At 44.0% G+C, this 22,856-nt stretch overlaps 1 protein-coding gene across 2 annotated transcripts in view; it reads left to right on the forward strand.

Moving 5' to 3' along the window:
• Nucleotides 1-22,856, forward strand: part of GLRX3 (glutaredoxin 3) — a 669,028-nt gene that overhangs the window by 151,693 nt on the left and 494,479 nt on the right. For both annotated transcript variants that reach the window (XM_044056332.1, XM_044056331.1), the window contains exon 4: nt 2,603-2,801. In XM_044056332.1, the coding sequence (XP_043912267.1) occupies nt 2,603-2,801 (199 nt within the window). The remainder of the gene's footprint in view (nt 1-2,602; nt 2,802-22,856) is intronic.

A 22,856-nucleotide genomic window follows, 5' to 3' on the forward strand; every position in this document is an offset into this window, starting at 1 on the left:
TTAGTCTGTTCCATGCATCAGCTACTCTGTCAGAGAACCAATTAGTACACTTCTTATTCCTGTAGAATCTTCTACTTAGGTTATCTGATTCTGTAGTACTTTTTGATAACCCTAAACATTTCCAGAGGTAGTTGTCTGTAAATGCCCAATATATACTTGAATAAGATCTCTTCTTGGATATCTGTAAGAAACACTTCACAAGTTCGGGTATTTTAGTCTTTCATAATAATTAAAATTTTCACATCCATGGATGTCCTTGGTATATTTCCATTGTACTCTTTCCAGTTGACTCATGCTTGTTTTCATATAGAGTTTCCATATTGTTATTCCATACTCAAGTTTGGGTCTAATGTAGCTAACAAACAATGACTTAATCATTTTTGATTTCCTAGACTGTATAAATTCTTTTTATACAACCTGTAGTTCTAGAACTGTCATTAACCTACTTTTGGCCTCCTCTTGTCATTTGTTTTTTTTTTTAGACATATGACTCGTATGAGTGTTGCCATTCCCCATGATCTACTAGCTCCTCCATTTCCTTCTACTCTACTAATGCTGTATATTTGGTTAACTTGGTAGTGGTACAGAGATAGTAAGCTGACAATGTTATTTTACAAGTTGAAGAAGGCATCCACTTATGATTTAGGAGTAATCTGGGCTAAAATGTCCATATCACAAGAGGTCCTGTCTCAAGTCCCCAGCTGAGTTGAACACTTCTGGTTGAGAAGTGTACATGAGCAAGCCAGTGCAAGGAGCATTGGCCTCTAATTGAGATTTAATTTTTTTTTTTTTAATGGAGCCTGAGTCTTGTGTATTGGATCTCACCTTTTAGGGACTTTTGATATCATGGCAGAATCAGGCCTCTCCCTCTTGACAGCGAGTTCTGGTCTGTCCAGCAGCCAAACAGGCTTTCCTCTTACTCTTGCATGTATGCATAATTTCTTTTTCAGGGCTAAGACAAAGCACTACCAACTTCTTAGGCTTTCCTTGGGAAGCCCAACAGTGGTAGGTCCTCAGTGAGATTAAATATTAATGATGCTTTCTGTTCCAGGACCCCCCCCCCACACACACACACACACACACACACACAAAAACAAAAAATAATTTTAGGGAATCCTTATGGTTTATAAGGTCCAGTTTGGTTTGTGTTCACCCCCCCACCCCAAGTTATAACACCAGATTAAGAAGCCATTGGACCTCCTTGGGCATCTTCCTTAAGAAACATCTTTTAAGGATGTTGCCTTCAAATGTCAAGAAACACCCTCAATCCTCGTCTGATTGTTGTGTTCAAGGAGATCATCAAACTCTGTCTTGGGACAAATAAGGAGGGGTGATGTACAAATTCCCTCACAGTCTTTGTAAAGAATGTTCCCTGTTATTTGGATGAAAGTCAGCTCTGCCATAGGGTTTCTTTTTGCCCCATGTACATCTTCTAGGGGCCCGGGGCGGGCTGCAGGGAGGCAGTCTACTTAGGCTTCCATGTGGACACTGTTCTAAATTTGGTTGAGATGGTAATCTCTGACAACTCCAATGATCATTTACTGCTGTCCTTGATGTTTTAAGTGCCTCCTTGCTTGGGCGTTTTTTCCACTGAGAGGATTCATGGTTATTTTGCTTGCCCATTGCTTCTGCCCTTGTTAGGAGGACATGTTTGAGGCTCTGCATTGTATGACTGAGAATTTTCTTTGGAAATGTTGTTTTTCTTGCTCCTCTTTGAAGAACTTTCTCTCCAGTTGCCTTGGACTTCATGTTTGACATGCTTCCCTGCCTTTCATTGGATCTGCAGGTTCATTATGGTTTAGGATTCATCTTTGGGCTGACATCACATCCTCATAGCTCTGTCTGTTGTCTGATAATCCCAAAATGTGTGGCGTACATTTCTGGGGATCTTCTGGGACCCCTTTTTGTAGTCTAGTTTACTCTACCTTGAGCCTACTACTTTGTAAAAAGCCTTTTTGTCTCTAAACTTCTCTCTGTTTTTTTTTTTTTTTTTTGTAGAGGCAAGGCCAGTTGGGGAGCCCCCTGAGGTAGTTGGACTGGTTTATTTGGATGAATCATTGCCCGTATTCCTGCTTTCAGGGTAGGAAGGATCTCAGTAGTCTAATAGTAGCTCCATGGCAAAATGGCATCTGTGTTCTCTTCATAACTGAATGGATCTGCCTGCTTACCTTTACTGCAGTGAAAGCCTGTGCTTGTCTGAAGTTGATGCAGATAGTTCTTGCTTTGTAATATCTTGTAGCAGAAATTGATTCTGTAACCATTGGTTTGAAGTTCTTCCCTTCTCCAAACATTTTTGTCTTGACTTGCTATAATTCAAGTTTGTAAGCCAAGTTATGAACCACTTTTTGTCTGGTTTCTGCATTCACCATGTTAAGATTTACTTTCTTAAAAAAAGGGCAGAGAAGAGGGAAGGGAGGGGATACAGAGATTGCATGGAAAAATAGATCTCCATGACATAGTAGGCAGCAATACGCAGTTGAGGTAGTAGTACCTGTGAAATTCTTTGTGGTGGTGATAGTTTTTTCAAATCTAAAAGCATATTAATGCAAAAGCTATAGTGTGTGTTGCTTTCATTTACTGAACAGTTGTTTTGTTACTTTAGAATGCTCAGAAGATTGATAGGTTGGATGGTGCTCACGCTCCAGAATTAACCAAGAAAGTTCAGCATCATGCTTCCAGTTCAGTACAAGTAGGTGCTGTTGATGCAAACAAAGAAGACCTAAGTGTACGTTTGAAGAAACTGATTAATGCTGCACCTTGCATGCTTTTTATGAAAGGATCATCTCAGGAACCCCGCTGTGGTAATTATATTTTTCCTAAAAATCATGACTTCATTTTATTTGTGGAAGAATATAATAAAATGTGAGTTTTATGAATAACAGTTTTTACACTGACAAAAATGTAGCATATTGATTTTATGTGAACACCATAAGAGTTGTTAACATGTGATGTTATGTTGTCCCATCTCACCTTCATTCTTGCTGGTTGGGTTCGGAAGCGAGCATTGGTTCTGACTCTGCCTATTACTAAAGCTGGAGAACTTCCACTGGCTCGAGGCTATACCCTATCTTATCATGCTTAGGGAAGATAACCAAGATCTCATTTGCCACTAAACTAGATCAGGTGCTTTTCACTAGGCTCAGGCTAAGTGAAAATAATTTTTCATTATTACTCTGTTTTCAACAGTAATTTTTGGATAAATATTGTTGTTGTAGTTAGTGTTGTAGGTATCACCTTGTGGTGAATTGCTAGTTTTTTCATTTGTAGTGTTTGTGGCTGGCCTTTCGCTTACGTTAGGCCTACAGCTTCTCCCCTATCCCGTTTTCACTAAAAGCTTTGTTATTTTTGATGAACCCGTTTTAAGTTAGAGGTTTGCCTTTTCTTTCCTTGCCTGTTTAAATTAGAGGGCTCCCCTTCTGCTTACTTCCCCTTCCTAAAGAGGTTTCGTCGTTTAGTTAGAGACATCTCCTCTGGCTAGAGGAGATCGTCTTTAGTTATCTAGCCCTTTTTTCTCTTCCTGTGTGACCTTTCAAAAAAAAAAATATGAATTAGATATATATTTACATAGTTTTAGTTTTGATAGTTTTCATAGTAACCTTGTTATTCTTATTATTCTAGTTTCCTGGACAGTGTTTGTTGTTGTTACTTACCATTATGTCCAAGGAATGAAAGGAAATGAAGCAGTCAGGCTTCAAAAAGTGTGATTCCTGTTCACAAAAAATGTCTTTAACGAGCACACTAGTTTTGTCTAATGTTTAGGTGCAGTATACCTACAAGACTCTTGCTCTGTTTGTCATGGGTTTAGTTCCAGGGTCCTGCAGGAACACAAAAGCAAACTTATACTCAGGGAATTGCTTAAAGTTCCTCTTTCTGAGGCACTGGAAGGGAACCAGATCTCCTTCAAATCTTCTCAATCCCCAAAGTTGGATAAGTCAGTCAAAAGAGTGTCTTCTTCGGCTCCTGCTACTGAGCCGGTAAATAAGCTAGCGAAAGACACAACTTCGGACCGGAAGGCTTTCGGGCCTGAAAAGACAACTCCTTCAGTTCCACCAGTTTCTTCAGAAATTACTAGGAGCCATAGATTGAGCCGGTCCCCAAACTTGTAGCTTGTCTCTTCAGTTCCACAGTCACCTATTTTGCAGTCTGTGGCTGGAAGCATCAAATCCTCGACCCCATCCTCTTGATCCTTCAGGAGTCTGTCGGATAACGACATGGAGTGGGTGGTCAGGAGGTTGCTTCGGACACCGGCTCTGGCCAAGATCCTTTAGAGTCCAGCCCAGAAGGAATTGAAACAGACGACTACCACTGCCCCTTCTTCTGTTCCTCTTCTGACCCGAGTGATTTCGGAGCCAGAGTGCTTGGATGTCTTTGTGGTGGAACCGTGACGTCCGAGACCTACCCCAGGTTTTTCGGTCCCGACCTGCTCCGACCCCTTCGATGCCATCATCTGTCGAAGGGTTTGGGAGCCGGCGCTCCCCTGTCAGGTCCGGGGAGGAGAGTCGGATCGGACCTTTGTCGCTTCCGAATCTGCCTCTCAGAGCATCGTCGTGAGTGAGCTTGGTGCCTACATCTGCCTCGGAGCCCACCTCCTTGGTACAGGAGGAGTCTCCTGGCTCTTCGGAGCCGGAGACTCCCTCGGGCCTGGGTCATGGTGGTGAGGAGTGTGGTGTCACCCCTGATGACTCCACTCTCGAATCCAAGCACTCTTCCCCCCAAAAGTGCCGGTGTCTGCCTCTCTACCATTCCACTCTCCCAGGCGCAGAGAACCGATGCCCCAGGATGCCCCATTGGGTGAGTCACTCTCTTCTGAAACCTCCCTGGAGGATCCCTCCGGGGAGGTCCCTCAGAAGAGAACATGTAAGAGGAAACATGTAGACTCCCCTGAGGAGTTTGTCACTTCATATACAGACTTGGATGATACAGAAGGTTCCCCACGGTCACCCTCTGAGGATGTCTCTTTCTCAGACATCTTGGAGATCCAGAAGCAGAGAGGTGGCTGGAAGACCCTTACCCCTTCTGAGGATGAGTCCGTATACCTGGGGGCATTTCGTTCTCGACCCTCCACCTCTTGGGTGTCTCCGCCCTTCGACCAGCTCCTCAACATTGTTAGTCTAAAGGCGTGGAGCTCTCCAGAATCTGTGGAACCTGATGTTCATAGTGTTTCACTGTTGCAGTCCTAACAAATGGGTTATCTGGCTCCCGGTAGCTCTCAGTCGTCCAGAATACCAAAGGTGAGTAAAAATGCCATTGGTTGTAAAGGACGTCAGGGTGTCCGATACAAAAGGAGGCAGCCGATTTCACTTCCTCTGTCTTCCTTGCCGTGGAGCCCGAAGCAGAAGCTTTTCATCACGAGTACCGGTCAGCAGTTTACCTTTGTTGGTTTCTGACTACAAGAGTTGAAGTCTACTACAGCTAAGTACCCTGTTGGGGATCCTCTTTTCTTGCCTTAGCGAATGTCAGAACATTTTAATAATTGCCTTACCTGTGGAAAGTGGATTCCCTATAGAGGCTTTCATTCCTATTGCATTATTTATTTAGGCATTGACCATGACGTTCCCAAGTGTGATATCTGTGCCTCCTTTAATCCGCATACTCTCTGTCGTCAGGCTAAGATTTTGGCTAGGCATTGTGGAGTTTGGCTTAAGTTCATTGGTATGGCATCCACCGGTCTTCAGGCTTCTGATGTTCCGAAGAAATGTAAGGATAAGGACCACGACAGGCCTCAGAAAGCTAAGTCCTCGGATGAGGTTAAGTTGGTTGTCAGGCAGGCTGTAGCCAGTGAGATGCTTTTTCAGTCCGTGCAGTCTGCAGATGTACATCCGCAGTCCTTGATTGAGTCAGAGTCCCTTAGGCCTTCATCCTCCGTTTTGCCTTCCGACCTGTCACCGGTCGCCTCTTCTGCTGGAGCCGGAGCCACTAAGCTGACTCCGGTGTCCGAGGCCTCCGTTTTGCGTTCTGACAGCAAACTTCTTTCTTCAGCCTCTGCTGCAGCTTTGGCAGTTGCCAGGCCTTCTGAATCCTTCAGGCTTGCAGGTAAATCTTCCATTCGTAAGCCTGTGAAAGGGCATGCTCCAGCTTCTTCTCATTCCCCTCAATCCCAAATTGTTAAAATGGCTGATGATTGTTGACTCTTATTAGGGGTTCTCAGCCTCCTCCTCCTAAAATGAGTAGTGATGTTTCTCCTGGTTTTGTCCTGCTCAGGTTCTGATTCTTCCAGCATTTCTGCTGATGAAGAGGAGTTTTCTCAGGCTTTTTCTCCTTTTGAGGATTTAGATGCAGCGGACTCCATCCCTTCATCCTCTCCTCCAGAGGATTTCTCTTTTGGTGATACTTTAAATACCCTCAGAAAACATAATTTTAAATGGGAAAGTCAGGATTATCCCCAATCCAAGAAACGGATTAGGGAGTTTCTGGATTTACCTCCGCATAGGCCTCTTGCTATTTCCCCTGTGTTGGAAGTTGTTGATGGTGTTTTTCTGGAAAATTCTGTGTCTCCAAATTCGGTTACTCCTGCTCCCAGGAAACCTGACAGGTACTACAGAGTCCCTGATTCTCATCTGTTTCTTTTCATGAATCCGTTGGTGGATCCAGAGGTTATTTCTCAGGGCCCTAAAGGAGTTAAGGCCACTGTTACCAGGAATCCTGTTCCCTCTGACAGGGAGTCTAGGAACCTGGATAGATGGGGCAAGAAGGTTTATACCTCTGCCACCCTAGGTATTAGGGCTACCAATTGTCTATTTCATATGCTGAAGTACCAGAAGCACACCTTGGAGGCTATTAAGTCTATGATAGCAAGTGTACCTCTTTTGGCAGAGAGTAAAGACATGCAGGATTTACTGAATTCAGCCAGTCTGGTCAATAAGCATTCTTTGCATTGGGGTTTTGATATCCTTGAGGCCTCCAGCAGGGCTACGGCTACTGGATCTGTTATTAGAAGGCATGCTTGGCTCAGAGAACAGCCTCTTCCAGAACCTGTTAAGGCTAAGCTTTTGGATGTACCTTTGCATAAAGACAGTCTTTTTGGCAGCTAAGCAGAGTAGGTACTGAAGAAGATGGAGGATAATGCAAACTGTCAAGGATTTTCTGCAAGTTCAACCCCCTTGCTTTAGCAGGAATTGCCTTTCCAAGAGTTGGACCTTTCCTGATACCAGCAGACAGAACTGTTCCAGGACTAGAGGTTACAAATCTTCTAGGGGGCAGGGGGCTTACTCCTCAAAGGTCTAGGCATTGGCAGGCTTCCACTTCTAAAGGGGGAAGCTCCAAGCCTGCATCTCAGTCAAAACACTCTCAATGACTTTTTACAACTTCTGCCTGTTCTTGCTTGCCGGGAGAGCCCTTTAGGGGGAAGATTGGCCCATTTTGCAGATGTCTGGGCCACTATCACAGACTACAAATGGGTGCTCAGAACGGTGTCCTTAGGGCACAAGTTTTCTTTCCAGCTCCCTAGGGATTCCTGGACGTACCTCCAAACCAAAGGGCAGAAGTAGAAAAACAAATGTTGTCTCTGTCTCATCTGGGAGCAATAGAATCATTTCCTGCTCAGCAGGTAGGCCAGGGCTTTTATTCCAGGCTTTTTGTAGTTCCAAAAAAAGAAGGCACCTGGTGTCCTATCCTGGATCTTTCCATTCTGAACTCTTTTTCTAGTAATTCCAAAGTTCAGAATGCTCACTCTACATCAGTTGCTACCACTTCTAGAAAAGGATTCCTGGCTGGTAACCTTGAATCTCAAAGAGGCTTATCTGCACATTCCTATCGGGGAAAGTTGCAGGCAGTACCTTTGTTTCAGAGTGGGCGAGCAGCATTACCAATTCTCTGCGCTGCCCTTTGTCTTATCTACTGCTCCCAGAGTCTTCATAAAGTGCCTGGCCCCAGTCATTGCTTTTTGCAGGCAGAAGAAAATTCAGATTTACCCATACTTGGATGACTGTCTGATTCAAGCAAGTTCTCAGGAACAGCTATTAAAGGATCTGGAATTCATAAAGATCCTTCTCTCTTCCCTGGGTTACACACTCATTGAGGAAAAATCGAAAATGGTACCATCCAAGGAGTTAACATTCCTGGGAGCGAGTCTGAACACAGCCGCCCAGATGATACATCTCACCCAGGAGAAGCAGACAACTCTTTCAGTTTACTTCAAGGATTTGGCAAGCCTATCCCAGCTCCCTGCAAGCTCTGGGATTCATGGCATCTTGTATTCTCATGATTCCCTATGCAAGACTGCATATGAGGAAATTGCAGTGGTACCTCAAGAACATTTGGTGTCAACACTCTAGAGGACCTGGACAAAATGATTCCTCTGCTTCCATCTCTGCAGAAGGAGTTTCTATGGTGGGCAACAGCCTATCTACAAAACAAAGGCATGCCTTTTTGGGCACCTCTTACCACACAAGTTCTGACTACAGACTACGCCTGAGGAGCACATCTGGATGGCAGATGCATAACAGGGAAGTTGGAACGCCCAGCAGAGGCACCTGCACATTAATCTGAAAGAGTTGATTGCATTTCAGCAGGCCTTACTGGCTTTCACGCATCTTCTTTCTCCAGAGACCCTGCTTGTCAGGACAGACAACACCATGGTCATGTGGTATATCAACAAGCAGAGAGAGACTCGCTTTTACCCCCTGTGCAGACAAAGCATGAATCTTTGGTCCATGGCAGCATCCCTGGACCTACATCTCCTAGCTCAGTTTCTTCCAGGAAGGCTCATTGTTTTGGCAGACCAGTTGAGCAGGCAAACCCTGGATCCTCACGAGTGGCAGCTGAACAGCACAGTCTTTTGTACAGCATCATTCAACGTTGGGACACTCCTCAAGTGGATCTTTTCTCCTCCCCAGACAACCATCTGCTACCTCTCTTTTTCACCAGACAGCAGCACAGCAGAGCCTGGAAAGTAGATGCTCTGTCCTTCCCTTGGACATTGCTATCAGTATACGCCTTCCCTCCTCTTCCTCTGCTTCCCAGAGTATTAGTGAAGATCAGAGACGAACGTCCAAGGACTATTCTCATAACTCCGGACTGGACAAGACAGCATTGGTATCCGCTGCTTCGCAGTCTCTCCCATCTTACTCCTTGGCATCTTACTCTGAAGCCAAATCTTTTGGTTCAGGAAGGAGGAAACATTCTACATCCTCATCTTCAGTCTCTCCATTTGGCAGCATGACTCATTGTATGACTCCTTCCCTTTCTTCCTCCCTTTCCCAACAGGTGTTTGACGTGCTGAGTGAGGCCGGGAGGCCTAGCACTAGAAAATACTATGCTGGCAAATGGGGAAGGTTCTCTCAATGGATGCAGGCTAGAGGGGAGTCTGCTTCTCAACCTACCCTTCCTCTGATCCTGGAATACCTGACTGATTTGCTTCAGGGTGGTCTTTCTTTTTCCTCTGTCAAGATCCATGCTTCAGCCATCTCTGCTCATTGTTCACTTGAACAGCCCATTTTCTCTCATCCCCTGATGAAAATATTTCTCATAGGTGCTTGCAGTTTAAAACCTCCCAGAAGAGCACCTACTCCAGCCTGGGATCTTCATTTTGTTCTGGAGAAAATCACTCTTCCTCCTTTTGAGCCAGCTGCCTCTACAGATTTAAAGTTTCTCTCTTGGAAGACCGCCTTCCTCTTGGCTATAACTTCAGCAAGGAGGGTTTCGGAGCTGCAAGCTTTGATGGCCATGGAGCCTTTTCTTATTTTCCATGCAGATAGTCTCTGAGGACTAATCCCTCCTTTATGCCTAAGGTGGTTTCCAGCCTGACTCTTAATCAATCCATACACCTTCCTACCTAATCCTCGCAATAGAGGTGAAAGGATCCTACATTCTCTTTATGTACACAGACAGCTCAGGTTTTACTTGGACAGGACTAAGGACTTTTGGAAGTCAGCACAGTTATTGGTCAGTTTTGCCCTTGGAGCCCAGGGCAAGGCTATTTCTAAGCAGACCATTTCTAAATGGATTGCACATTGCATTACTTTTTGTTATTCCTTTCATGGCAAAGCTCCGCTTCAAGGGGTTAGGACGCACTCTACTAGAGCGGCTTCCACTTCGGCAGCCTTTCTAAGTGGTGTCCCTACTAAAGACATTTTGGAGGCTGCCACATGGTCTTCTGTTCACACCTTCACAAAACATTATAATTTGCCTCTGTTTTCCAGAGCCAGGGCAGGGTTTGCCACTGCGGTGTTGCAGGGCATTATCTGCAACCCTTGATGCTGTTGGTTCCTCCCCCCTTTTTTCTCTGGGCTTTGGTCATCAACCCATTTGCTAGGACTGCAACAGTGAAACACGATGAGCATAGTACAGTTGTGTACATTTACCATAAATGTAGATGTTAGAGTGTGTATTCACTGTTGCAGTCTTGGTTTCCCTCCCTCCTTCCCCCTTTTTGTGGTCCTCTCCTATTCTTTTCTCCCTGAGGTACAGGCTTAATTTATTTGTCAAATTGTTTTTTGATTTAAGCCTTATTTTCTGGGGGCTCCTGACAGTTATGGCAAGAAAGACTGAAGTGACATTGGCTGCCTCCTTTTGTATCGGACGCCCTGATGTCCTTTACAACCGACGTCATTTTTACTTACCTTTGGTATTCTGGCCGACTGAGGGCTACCGATAGCTGGATAACCCATTTGTTAGGACTACAACAGTGAATACACATCTACATTTATGGTAAGTGTACACAACTGTACTTTCTCAGGAGGCCCAACAAATTCATAACTGCACCATCGGACAAAGACTTTTTAACCAAAGGTGTCCCAGTAGATGCTATGGTGGTAGCGGCAGCCACCAAAAAGTAGTTGGCTGAGACGACTTCATCTGTCCATCTGCCAAATAAGGAATCCCGAATGATGGACAGGTATGGGAAGTGTACATTCTCGTTAGTGGCTTTTACACTCTGGTCGCTGAACTATTTGACCCATGTTACCAGACTTCAGAGGGATCTCCTAAAGGAGCTAGGTGGTACCCTCCAAGGTTCCACAGCTGGAGGGGGTTCCAGACAAGGTGACCGCCCAGCTTGCTACCTTGAATTCAGTAGTCAGCTCATCTATGCGCCTCATTTCTTATGCAGCTGATGGTGCAAGTAGGGCAGCTGGTACAGGAATCACTCTGAGGACGCATTCTTGGATGCTCCTTTGTGAATTTGCTGAGCCCTTCAAGTCTTCCTCCACTAACGCCCCTTTTGACGGCTCATCTTTGTTTGACCCAAAAGTTAGAGACTCTGACCGGGTGCGAACAAGAAGGAAAACCTCTGTCTGCCGTGCGAGTACGTTTTTCCCTCCCTACCAGGCCTTAGCCCAAAGGCCAGAAGGGTGGGAAAATGTGGTTCTGTATATCCCAAAGAGCTTTGCCAGACACCCATGGTAAATCTTCCCCCAGGGGCAGAGGGGGAAATGACAATGGAAGACACCGACCTTGTGGCAGAGGGGGTCCATAAAATCAGGGCGACAGAGATACGTTCTCTGGAAGACCCTTCCAGCGCTCCTGAAAGGAGGCCCGCCTGTCCATCTCTGGAAACAGTCGGGGGCAGACCATCACTGTACCCAAAAGATGGTTAAACATCACTCAAGACAAATGGGTACAGTTAGTAATATCCATGGGATACAACATACCCTTCTCCACCCCACCCCCACAAACAAGATTAGTCCCAGACATTCCACCCTGTGAAAGGGATCGAGCAACCCTAGAGATACAAAGGTTGCTAAGAAAAAGAGTCATCCAAGAAGTCCCCGCTGACCAAATCGGATCCAGAACTTACTCAAGGTTCTTTTTAGTTCCAAAGAAAACGGGACTGGAGACCCATCTTGGATCTCAGCAGGCTGAACAAGTCCTTAAAAAAATCAAAGTTCCAGATGGTGACACTGCAGTCTATACTCCTTTTCTGGGACAAGACAATTGGATGTGCTCAGTCAATCTTCAGGATGCGTGCTACCATATAAAAATGAACAGGCAATCCAGGAGACGTTTATACTTCTGGCTGGGAGCCAGTCATTACCAATTCTGAGCTCTGCCCTTTGGTCTTACTACAGCCCCCAGAGTGTTTACCAAATGCATGGCAATAGTCACAGCTCACCTGAGGCATCTAGGATTCCAGGTGTTTCCATACTTAGACTGGCTTCTGACCACCACCACCGAGCATCTACTAACCAAAGCAAGAGACACCACCATTCATCTATGCTTGGAACTGAGCATTACCATAAATTTCAAAAAATCAAAAAATCTGCCTCGTTGCCATCACAGCATATTGCATTCATAGGAGCAGACCTAAACACAGAAAACATGATAGCAAAACTGCCTCCTGACAGGGTACAGACACTGCGCCATCAAGTGTCCATCTTGCTATTGAAAGAAAGTCAGGTGAAGTTTGTTATAAAAGTCTTGGGCACCATGCAGCTGCTATAACTTTAGTACCTTTAGCACGTCTACATATAAGAGTCTGTCTGCATATGAGAGTCCTACAGTGGATGCTCTTCGCTCAATGGTCTGTTCAGGAGCTACCCATATCCCACAAGATCTTGCAAGAAAGACCAATACTGGTGGCTTCAGTCCATGCAGGTAACTCTGGGCAGGCCGTTTACTCTCCCTCATCCAGTAGCCACAGTGACCACGGATGCTTCCCAGATAGGGTTGGGGGGCATTATTTGGGAAAGCCTGTCCAATGAACTTGGCAAGAACATGAGTACCACTTGCACATCAATGTCCTAGAGATAAGAGCGGTGCTTCTGGCATTGCAGGCATTCCAGAACTCTCTTCCACCAGGTACGATTGCAGTACAGACAAACAATATGTCGGTAGTGTGGTACATCAACAAACAAGGCGGAACCAGATCCTACCCTCCTGTATCGAGAGGCTGAAAGAGTATGACAATGGGGCAGTCTCTTCACAAAGTTTTCTGATTGCAGCACATATTCCAGGGAGGTCCAGCATGATAGCAGACAAATTGAGCAAAGCAATTCTAATGCCTCATGAAAGCAGAAAGTTTTAATATAGGTGCAATAGCAGCTAGCATACGAGTACAATTAGCCGCCATATCTAACTACCACAGGAGACATGGGATTGAAAATAATGTCTCAGATAGTGCAAAGCTTTCCTGAGAGGTACATTTTTACTAAGGCCTCCAATAAGGGAACCACCGCCTCCTTGGGACTTCAGTTTGATACTGTCTACTCTGATTCTCCCACCATACGAATCACCTTCCTTTTGCCAACTAAAATTTCTAACCTGGAAAATGACCTTTTTGGTAGCCATTACTTCAACTAGGAGGGTTTCAGAACTTCAGGCTCTGTCCATACACCCTCCCTATTTAGTTTTTCACAAAGACAGAGTCTTTGTTAGAAAGAATCCTTCATTCCTTCCCAAAGTATGTTCTGAGACCAACTTGAATCAGTCCATTGACCTGCCTGTTTTTTCCAAACTATAGCAACAAGGCAGAATATATGCTACACCAGTTTGGATGTCCGCAGGGAGTTACGCTTCTACTTGCATAGAACAAAGGAATTTAGAAAATCTGATCAGTTATTCGTCTCCTTCTCAGATAACAGGAAGGGAGCACCAATATCAAAATTTACCGTGTCAAAATGGCTTACTGACACTATTACCCACACATATAATTCTCAACATAAACAATTGCCAGGAAAGATTAGAGGCCACTCAACAAGAGCTATGTCAACTTCGACCGCCTTTCAGGCCAGATTACCTATGGACTCAATCTGTGCTGCAGCCACATGGGTCAAACCTCATACCTTTGTCACTCATTACGAAGTAGACGTGGCCTCCCGGAACAGGGCTTCCTTTGGTTCCACTGTTCTGAAGAGTTTATTCCCTTCAGCCGCCCAAGAAAGAAGGTGCTAGGGACGCTGTCCCAACCAGCAAGAATGAAGGCAAGATGGGACAACATAACATTAAGAAGTTATGTACTCACCATAACGTTCCATGTTTGTTGATCTTGAGACATAGGCTAATAACTATTACCATTAGGATTTTGTATACGACTTCAAATGTGTTACTATTTTGCAAACAAGATCTGGGTTATCTTCCATAAGCATGATGGGATATGGTATAGTCTCAAGCCAGTGGAAGCTCTCGAGCTTTAGTAATAGGCCGAGTCAGAACCGATGCTCGGTTCTGAACCCACCCAGCAAGAATGAAGGTGAGATTATGGACAACAAACATGGAACGTTATGGTGAGTACATACTACTACTTCTCTTAATTCAGTTAAGTTGTCTTCTTTGCTAAAAACATTTTGAACTGGATATGGCCATTATAACTGTCTATGATTGTCATTTTTATGGAGTAGTTACTATTTGGTGTAGATGAATGTAAGCAGTATCATTGCCTTAGCAGGTTGTACACTTATTTTTGATCTTGAACACAGTGGAAAACTATGGGTTTTACTCCTATACTAGGTACTCTATAATGAAAGGGTCTGTATTTTGTGAGTGTAGTGTTGTTCATTTGATGTGCTTTCCTTCTGATGATGTTTTACACTAAGATCCAGACTTTCTCAGTTGGTAATATTTCACATGGTTGGTAAAGAACCAAAAACTCTTGTCAAAGAAGATTGGTGGGATAGTTAAGCAAATGTAGATGCTCAACACCAGTTCTGGAGCAATTTTCAGAACTACAAGGTACAACACAGCAAAAATATTGTGATCAGAGCAAGCACAATAAGTCGCACACAAAATCTGCAACAAAGTGCAGATGCCAATTTCCCAAAAAATGCAGTTGAAACTTCATATCCAGTGCCAACTATTGAGAAAAATGTTAACCATGTAGCCCACTGCATTTCACTGACATTATAGGTGTGGGCCATACACTTACAACAGATTTAAATCAGATATTTTCATTTTTAGATAACTGTGGTCTACCCTCTTTTCACTCCAGGTATTGATCCCTGCTTAGTGTAAAGAAGATCTTTCCCTAAAGTCTGTCAGAGCTCAACCAGATTATACAAAAGTTAAATAAGTGACCCCAATCATAGCTGCTAATTTGTTTATAAATCTACCGTCTATTCATGTGCATTATACGTCTCATCTACTATTTAGTAGCTGTATAAGGCCATGCTGTCATCAGTCCTCTCAGCTATTCTTACTTTAGAGGAACATATTTTTTTTCAGGCTTAACTTAGACGTGTAGATGATGTGCCTATTTTTGGAGATATTTCCCTGTTTTCCGACTTGATTTAGCTCTTCACAATGTTATGAATCCCCCTCATCACAAACCTTTTTGAAGCTGTATAGTACCCAGAAAACTGCACTACATGACCGACACACACACAACATCAGTACTAGGAAGATGACTTGCATATTAACAACTTCGTTTTTCAGAAGCAAAATTAAATTACCTTGTGTGGTAAAAATTTTGCAAAAGAATTAAGTGGGAAGATGTATGTGCTACTTGATGTTCAGATTTTATGCTAATTAGATGTCCAGATTTTTGGCTGGATGCATCTATTTCCAATGTCTGTAGGTTCTGAGGCATGGTTGTCATAAGTCTGTTCTCTGAAATGACCTCTTTTACCCCTTTTATTTTGTGTTTAGTAGCATCATGTTTATTTCTACATAACGCATCAGTAAAACATTTAAATACACTTCTGTAGTACATACAGAAAATGTCATCATTGGAACAGCCTAAACCTATACAGGTAATGAATTTTAACAAACACCGGTGGGAAATGTGAGAACCCTGGAAATTGGCTCTGATCCCATGCTGAAGTCACCCTTCTACCATCTGCAATCACCTGCCACCATTATTCCTTTCTCTTACTTTGCCTGTTATGATTTTGTAAACATGGTGTCTGTTTACTTACATGCATGGCTCTGCTTTTGTACAGAACCTCCTAAGACTCTAGCTCATACACATCACTTATAGGGGGATCTGCTTCCTTTTATATTTGGTGCTTCTGCCCGCTTCTATTTTTAGTTTTATTTTTCCAAAACCTACATAAATAAATCTGAGTCTCTGTTCTCGTACCAATTTCTGCTGATGCTGATAACCCAAAAAGAGCATCTACAACATCAAATTCAGTCTGTTGCCCCAGGTAGCCACAACTACGACTCTGTAGGTCAGTTTTAAATTTATCTGGTCTGAGACATTCCCAAAATATGCCACTCTGACTTGTGAGCCTTGAACATTTTTTGGCATTACCCACAGGTCCCCTTAACATTCTTTAAAAAAAAAAAAAAAGCTAATCTTTCCCCAGTGTGTAAAAAGATTTATGCAGGCTCTTCAAAATAAAAATTTGGAATTGCACTGATTGTCACGTATGTCAGGAGTACACTTTTTTCCCCCAAATCGCTGTTGGGACTGCGTTATTCACCTTGTTCTCCCACCTTCAGTTTTACTGAGTAATTATTTTTTATTACTAAGAAATATCTATATGCTGTGCTCACTGCCTTTTCACTTCCAAGTCTTTGCACTTGCTAAAAAAGTCTATCACTATTCTGTCCTTTTTCTGTATCTTCACCTCTTCTCACCTAAATGTTTATGGCCTTGATACCCCCTCCTGTCATGTACTACAAAATCTTTTCCAAGCCTAGTCAGTAATGCTGGTCAAGGCAAAAATGTGTCCCTTTGTCAGCATTTGTAGTGTATCTGTTATCCTTGTCTATTTAGCTAACCCATTAGTATACCCTACAGATATTCCCTTTTTGAATGTGCTATGATGTTTTTTATTTTCTTATTTAGCTCAGGCTCTTCAAACTATTTTCATCTTTATCAACCCCCTTTTTCCCAGTTTTACATGGAATTAGGGTATCTCTTCAATTTTCACTACCAACCTTGATTCAAAGCTACTCTCCTATCATCTTTAGCAGTGATGTCTGGCTGTCGCAGGTCTTTTCTCATGCAACCCATCTGCCTATCTCTTGGCAGAATCTCCTTTTGCCTTCTTCCTGTCTGTTGCAAAACTAGTTTACCAAATTGTATTCTGCTTTTCTATACATGACAGAACCACTGTTATCTGTTTTCCTTGACACGTTCCCAATTGGAGCTACTCTGCCATTTTGCTGTTTGTTCATTTCCTTATTTCTTCCACACTGTCAGAAGCTCTGCTTTCGCTGCCTGGGTTACTGTACTGTACAAAAACACTTCACACCAGTCGTCTCTACAGTTTACGTTTCGGCTTCCTTGGCATTATTCTGTTACACATTGTCCTTGACGCTTTCTGTCACTTAGCTGCAGCACCTCTAATTGTATCTTTGACCATCTCAATCACACCACTAGTTACCTGAGCTGTTAACCCATCCCAGTGGTTTCCCTTGTGTTATAATTTTCAACTTTGTCTGATTTTTTTCCATAGCTGTTACCCTCACCACTCTTATCTGTACTAAATTTTATTCCATGCACCTCCAGTTTTGCATTCCAATCCCCAGTCATTTTCTGAAATTAGTCTGCTTATAGTGCCACATAGATTGCACACAGCAGTTTTGTTGATCTATCCTCTTTGACCTGTTCTCTGATGTTGTCTGTCAACATTGTGTATAGGAGTGAGTTCGGAGCGACTTCTGCACAACAGACTCCTAGAGGGGTACCTGGTGGGAGTGGAACACCATTCCTACTTGTTATTGGGTCCTTGTACACGCCTGCACACTCTTATAGTGTTACTGACTATAATAAAGTAGTTTGTAGCAACTTGAGTATCACATACTGGAGAAATGTTTCCTTGCCACTATTTAACTTATTAACATATTAACATAGTTTAGTTTAAATGAATTAACTCTGTGGTAATACCCTAATCTGATGATGTCCTTTTCATTATTTCTCACTGATGGGTCTCTGATCCAACTCGGTCACTTTTCCCAGACTTTAGGATCAGAGTCTCAAGCTCCTCCCTCTTCCCGTAATACACTATACATTCCCTAACTCTCCAGATCTCATTTGCTGCATATTGCGTTCAGATGTGGTTCCCGAGTCTTGGGCAGTTTCTGTTAAGAGAAGTCTTTTTGTGAAAAATATTTACAAACGTGTGTGTGTGTAAGTAATTCTACTGGTTTTCTTTTCCTCCCCTTAATTATTAAACTTTCACAGGCGTTAGGGACTTTGTTTCCTTTTCTGCCTTCCTTTCATGCCATTGGTATTCCTTTATCTTTAACAGTGTAAAAAAAAGATTAAAAGTTTAGATACTTAAAGTTGGTTTAAGCAGAGTTATTTCTATTGTTATTGATGTTTTGTTATAGCTTTTCTCCTTTTTGATAGTAAAGGGTTTCTGGCTTCCTCATGGCCGACAAACCAACAGGCTTTAAGCGATGCACTTATGGCATGAGATCCCAAATTCTGATGCCCACAAGAAGTGCATCTACTGTTTAGGACCAAGGCATTTGGACACAGATTGTCTGGTGTGTGCGGCCTATAACCCTCTGGGATTAGTTGACCGTAGAAGTAAATTAGTTGTAAAAGGCCTTTTACTTGCATCCTCTCTTCAGGTGCTCAAACCTCCTTGAAACATGTCTGCTCCAAACAATCCCTCTCTGCTGCTTTGAGGGAGTCGTCAGAGCCTAGTCAGAAAAGACCACAACTGTCAGATCCAACCTCTTTGTATCTGTGTGCAACCGAAAAGACATCAAATCTGAAAACCTCTTTGGATCCATCGTCCTTGGATCCTAGTACTACTAAACTGTCTGGTCCAAAGACCCCATCAGACCCTATTGCTTTGGCCGCAGGTGGATCGAAGTCCCATTCGGATCCTAGGGCCTCAGATCAGAAAGGTCCTATACTTATTTTGGGCTCTCCTATTCCACATACCTCATCTTTCAATCCAAAGGTTTCAGATGCGACGTTTAGGAGCCATCCACCAGCTTTTCAGGTAGAATCTCTCTCTCCATCCCTTTCTACTGAGGTTTTTCAGACAACTACAAAATCCAGGCATGCTTCCTCTGTGTCTTCCTACATGTTTTCCTGAAGTTTCACTGAAGCCGATATAGACAGGACGATGTGGAAATTCCTTGGGGCGCAGATACAGATAGGGAGGACTTGCCATCTCCGTCCCATCTTGGATCCGTGAGTGCTCCATCTGCTGCTTTGCAGACTCTGTTTCCGATCCATCTCTTAGTTTCGGAAACCCAGGGTTTTGGTTTCCTGGGAGAGTCTATCGGATCTGAGGAAGGTCCCTTCCTCAACTCCCGACTATGTGCCTGACCAGCCCTGCTCCTCTTGTCAGATCAGAGCAGGTCAGGGATATGTGACATCAGTGCATATGTTATGAGGTTGCCTTTGGCTCCAACTTTGTCTGATCCTTTACTTCCCCTTGGGACTTTGGCCCTCGACAGTTCTGGAATGGTTCTGTCAGGAGGCCTGGGATCTATGCTTTCTGTCCTCCGGTGACTTCAACTCCAAGGGAGAAAGTTTCCTCTGGTCTGTCAGCCTTCTGGGTTGCAGAAAGGACCTTCTCTAGGAGCAGAGAGCAGTCTCCTCATACCCAGGGTCTGCCCTGTCCTTTGTTGGATCTGAGCACTCTGCCCATCATGCCTGCCATTGGTCAGCCTGCCCCCGAGGAACCTCCAGACCACTTCTGCCCAGGGAGCACCCCCCACCTTCTTCCAATACCTCCCCAGAACACACTACAGAGGAAGTCCCTCAGAAAAAAAAGTGTAAAAGGAGGCACATAGGCTCCTCTATGGAGTCTCTGATGGAGGACACAGGTTTCGATGAGGAAGAGGGATTGCCCAATCACCACCTGACGATGTCTCCTTAGGCAGAAAGGTGGCTGGTTCTCCCAGCTTTCTTCGTTTGAGGAGTTTGTGTTCCTTGTGGCTTTCGGGGTGAGTCCATCTATGTCCTGGGTGTCTCCTCCGGCGGATAAATCAGAATTATTTTCCTGCTGGGCCTGGAAGGACCCGGACATGGTCAAGTCTATCCCCAAGTGCCTCAGTAGGTTCCTTAGCCCGCTCTCTGATGCTAATGTTGCAGCAGCCACTAAAAAGGAGCTAGCCAAATAAAGCTCCACTGTCCACCCACCTAACAAGGAGTTTAGGGTGTTGGACAGACATGGCAAGCGCATGTAGGGCTCGGCTACTTTTGCTGTGAGGTAGTTAACTATTTGGCGCACTTCATCTGATTGCAGAGACACCAGGTTAAGGAGTTAACCAGCTCTCTTGCAGAGACCATGTTGGAGGAGAACTTCAACAAGGTTTCTTCATAACTGTATACTCTTTCCTCTCTTGCAAATTCTTCGATGAGATAGGTTTTGCACACTGTGGAAGGCACCTCATGAGCAGCTGGAGCAGGCGTAGCCATGAAGAGACCTGCCTGGATGTGGCTTTGTGACTTTGCAGAACCCTTCAAGGCATCGTTCATTAATGTCCCCTTTGATGGTTCTTCATTGTTTGGACCATCACCGAAAGACACACTAACTTGCAGCGAGCAAGAAGGGAAACCTTGTCTGCCTTGGGGAATCAAATTTTCCATCCCTCAGAAGGTCTTCTCTAGGGATCGGAGAGGAGGGAAGAAAATGTGGTTCAGTGAGGACCAGCAAGTGGAAACGTCATCCAGAAGCAGAGGAGAAGAGTTTAACGACAGATGCCACCCTACAGGCAGGAGGGTCCGCAAAGTTAGGGTTTCAGAGAGCCTTTTCCCAACCTAACCTTGTCAGCACTGTTGAAGAGTTGCCTGACTGTTCTTCCCTGGAGGCATTTGGGGGTAGTCTGTCTTTAGCACCCATGCTTTGTTTGTTGTTTGTCCAGGCTTTTAGGTGCAAACATTATATCCAGAGGTTATTACATTCCCTTTTCCCTGTTACCTCTCGGTCCCAGAAGGAAACTCCCTGATGTACCAGCCACATTAAATTTTTCTGTAGACAATAATTAAGCACTAAAATTTTAAGTTTCCAAAAGTTTTTCATTATTCCCAATAGTGGCCTGCATTATATTCAAACCAGTCATTAAAAATATCAAAAAGTTCCTTCCGAAATTTTGAGCACTCTTCTACATTATTAGAATATTTTAAAACCTCTTAGAACCCTTGGTACCTACTTCCTTTATGTGCTTTCCCGAAGGAAAGGATTGACTATTAAAAGGGAACGGTACTTTGAAAGACATCTTTTTAGTTTATTGAACTGAAAAGCTGTCAGAGAAGCTAGGAAAGTGACACTGAATTGAGAGAGAGACGGAGAGAGCACGCACAACCATTCCTGTGACACCATGACCCCGGGATGGGGTGGGGGATGATGATGATGATGATGATGATGATGATGGCGATTATGATGTCTTTTGTCTGGCTCTTTTAAATTACTGCTGTCAGGTTTTGCTTGTCTTCATTTTTTTGCTAAGATGTATATAGTGGCTCTGTCAGACTGCTTTTATTAATCTCTCACTTCTGGCTTATGGTATGCCTTTAAAATGTTATATGTAATATTACATAAACTCAAATTTTAACAATTTATGTTAGACTTTTTTCTTTGAACTAGTGTTTGAGATGGAAAAGTAATAGGCAATGAATTTTTCTAACGACAGTAATTGTGAACCTCAGAATGTTGTAGTGTGTATAGGAAACAGACTTTGTATACTTTTCCTCACATCTGCAAGGTTGCATTATCTCAGTTTTTTCTTTTCTGTGTTGCAGAATTGTCTGTAGAATTAGTGGAAAATTGGCAGTATGGGAGATGCAAAGGGACTTGTTTCCCAGTAAAAATAATTTTTTTTTCTGTGGCAACATAATTTAATTTCACTGATTTTAAGTTGTTTTCATTTGGTCTTCAACCTGAGGGAGGGATTCTGATCTGGCACGGATCCAACTTGGCCGTATACTCCAGCATCAGATCCAAAGTCCAAGCTCCTCTCCTACCCACAATGCCCTGCTGTCCCTCCTCCCCCCAAATCTCGTTTGCCGCTCAATTTGAATAGCACAGATTTCCACTTCTTCAAGCTCCATAGTTCGTAAGTGTTGTCTTTTGGGTTTTAGTCTTCTCATTTTCTTTAGTTTTATATCCTTCTAACCACTGCCTTCCCCTTGCACATCTCTGCTTTGGTCTCTATCCAAAAAGGAAAAATGTATCTTTTCTATCCTTGTGTGTCTGTGTGTACACGCGCTTGCTTTGGGCCTTCCTTTGCCATAGCTGAAACCTCCAAGCCAGGCTTTAGGAAGTGTGCAGAGTGTGGGCACATAAGCTACCACCCTGAGATGCCCACATTCTGTGCATTGTCTGTTTGGGAATTTCCCATTTAGATTCCTCCTGTTCGATCTGCGCAGGCTTCATCCTTCGTGCTTTGATAGACAGGAGGAACAAGCTTATTTTAAAGGGTCTTCTCCCACCTCCTGCAGTGGTGGCTTCTTCATCCACCTCGGCTTCTGGGACTCAGCCTCCCACTAAGAAACACAGGGATGGAGAGAAGGCCTGTACTAAAGAGCGGGATCAGCCTAGGAAGAGATCTCCAGAGCACTCTTCTTCAGCCAAGCCCCCATCTAAGTCCCACGTGGATCTGCGCTGGAGTTCCCCTCTACTCTGGTCTCCATGCTTCTCCTTGGAGCTGAAGACCTTTTAGGCTTGGTCCCCAGCCGCCACCTCTACCTGACGCCATTCTAGACTGGCACCGTGGCCTTTTCAGTCCAGTTTGCTCTGAGTCTGTCCAATGCCAAGGTGGACAGGAAGATGTTGATATTCCTTTGAGCCCAGATTCAGCTGGGAGTCTTGTCTGCTCCACCCCCCACCGGAGCTGGGAACACACAGTCTGCCTTCCTCCCTATTTGTCCTTCTCTGATCTGTCCTTTGGTTTCGGAGTCCCTGGGTCCGAGGTTCACGGGTGTTGAGGGGTTGGCGTCGATGGTCCCTAGTACCTCTACGTTGACTATTGCCTTGAGCGGTTCGGCTCCGTTTTCAGAGCGGAACAACTCTTGAGCCATAGCCTCATTGTCTGGTCCAAGGGGTTGGCATCGACTTCGAGGTTTT

This window comes from Protopterus annectens, chromosome 14.part0 (genome assembly GCF_019279795.1).
Source record: "Protopterus annectens isolate FY-2018-M chromosome 14.part0, PAN1.0, whole genome shotgun sequence".
Taxonomy (NCBI): Eukaryota; Metazoa; Chordata; order Ceratodontiformes; family Protopteridae; genus Protopterus; species Protopterus annectens.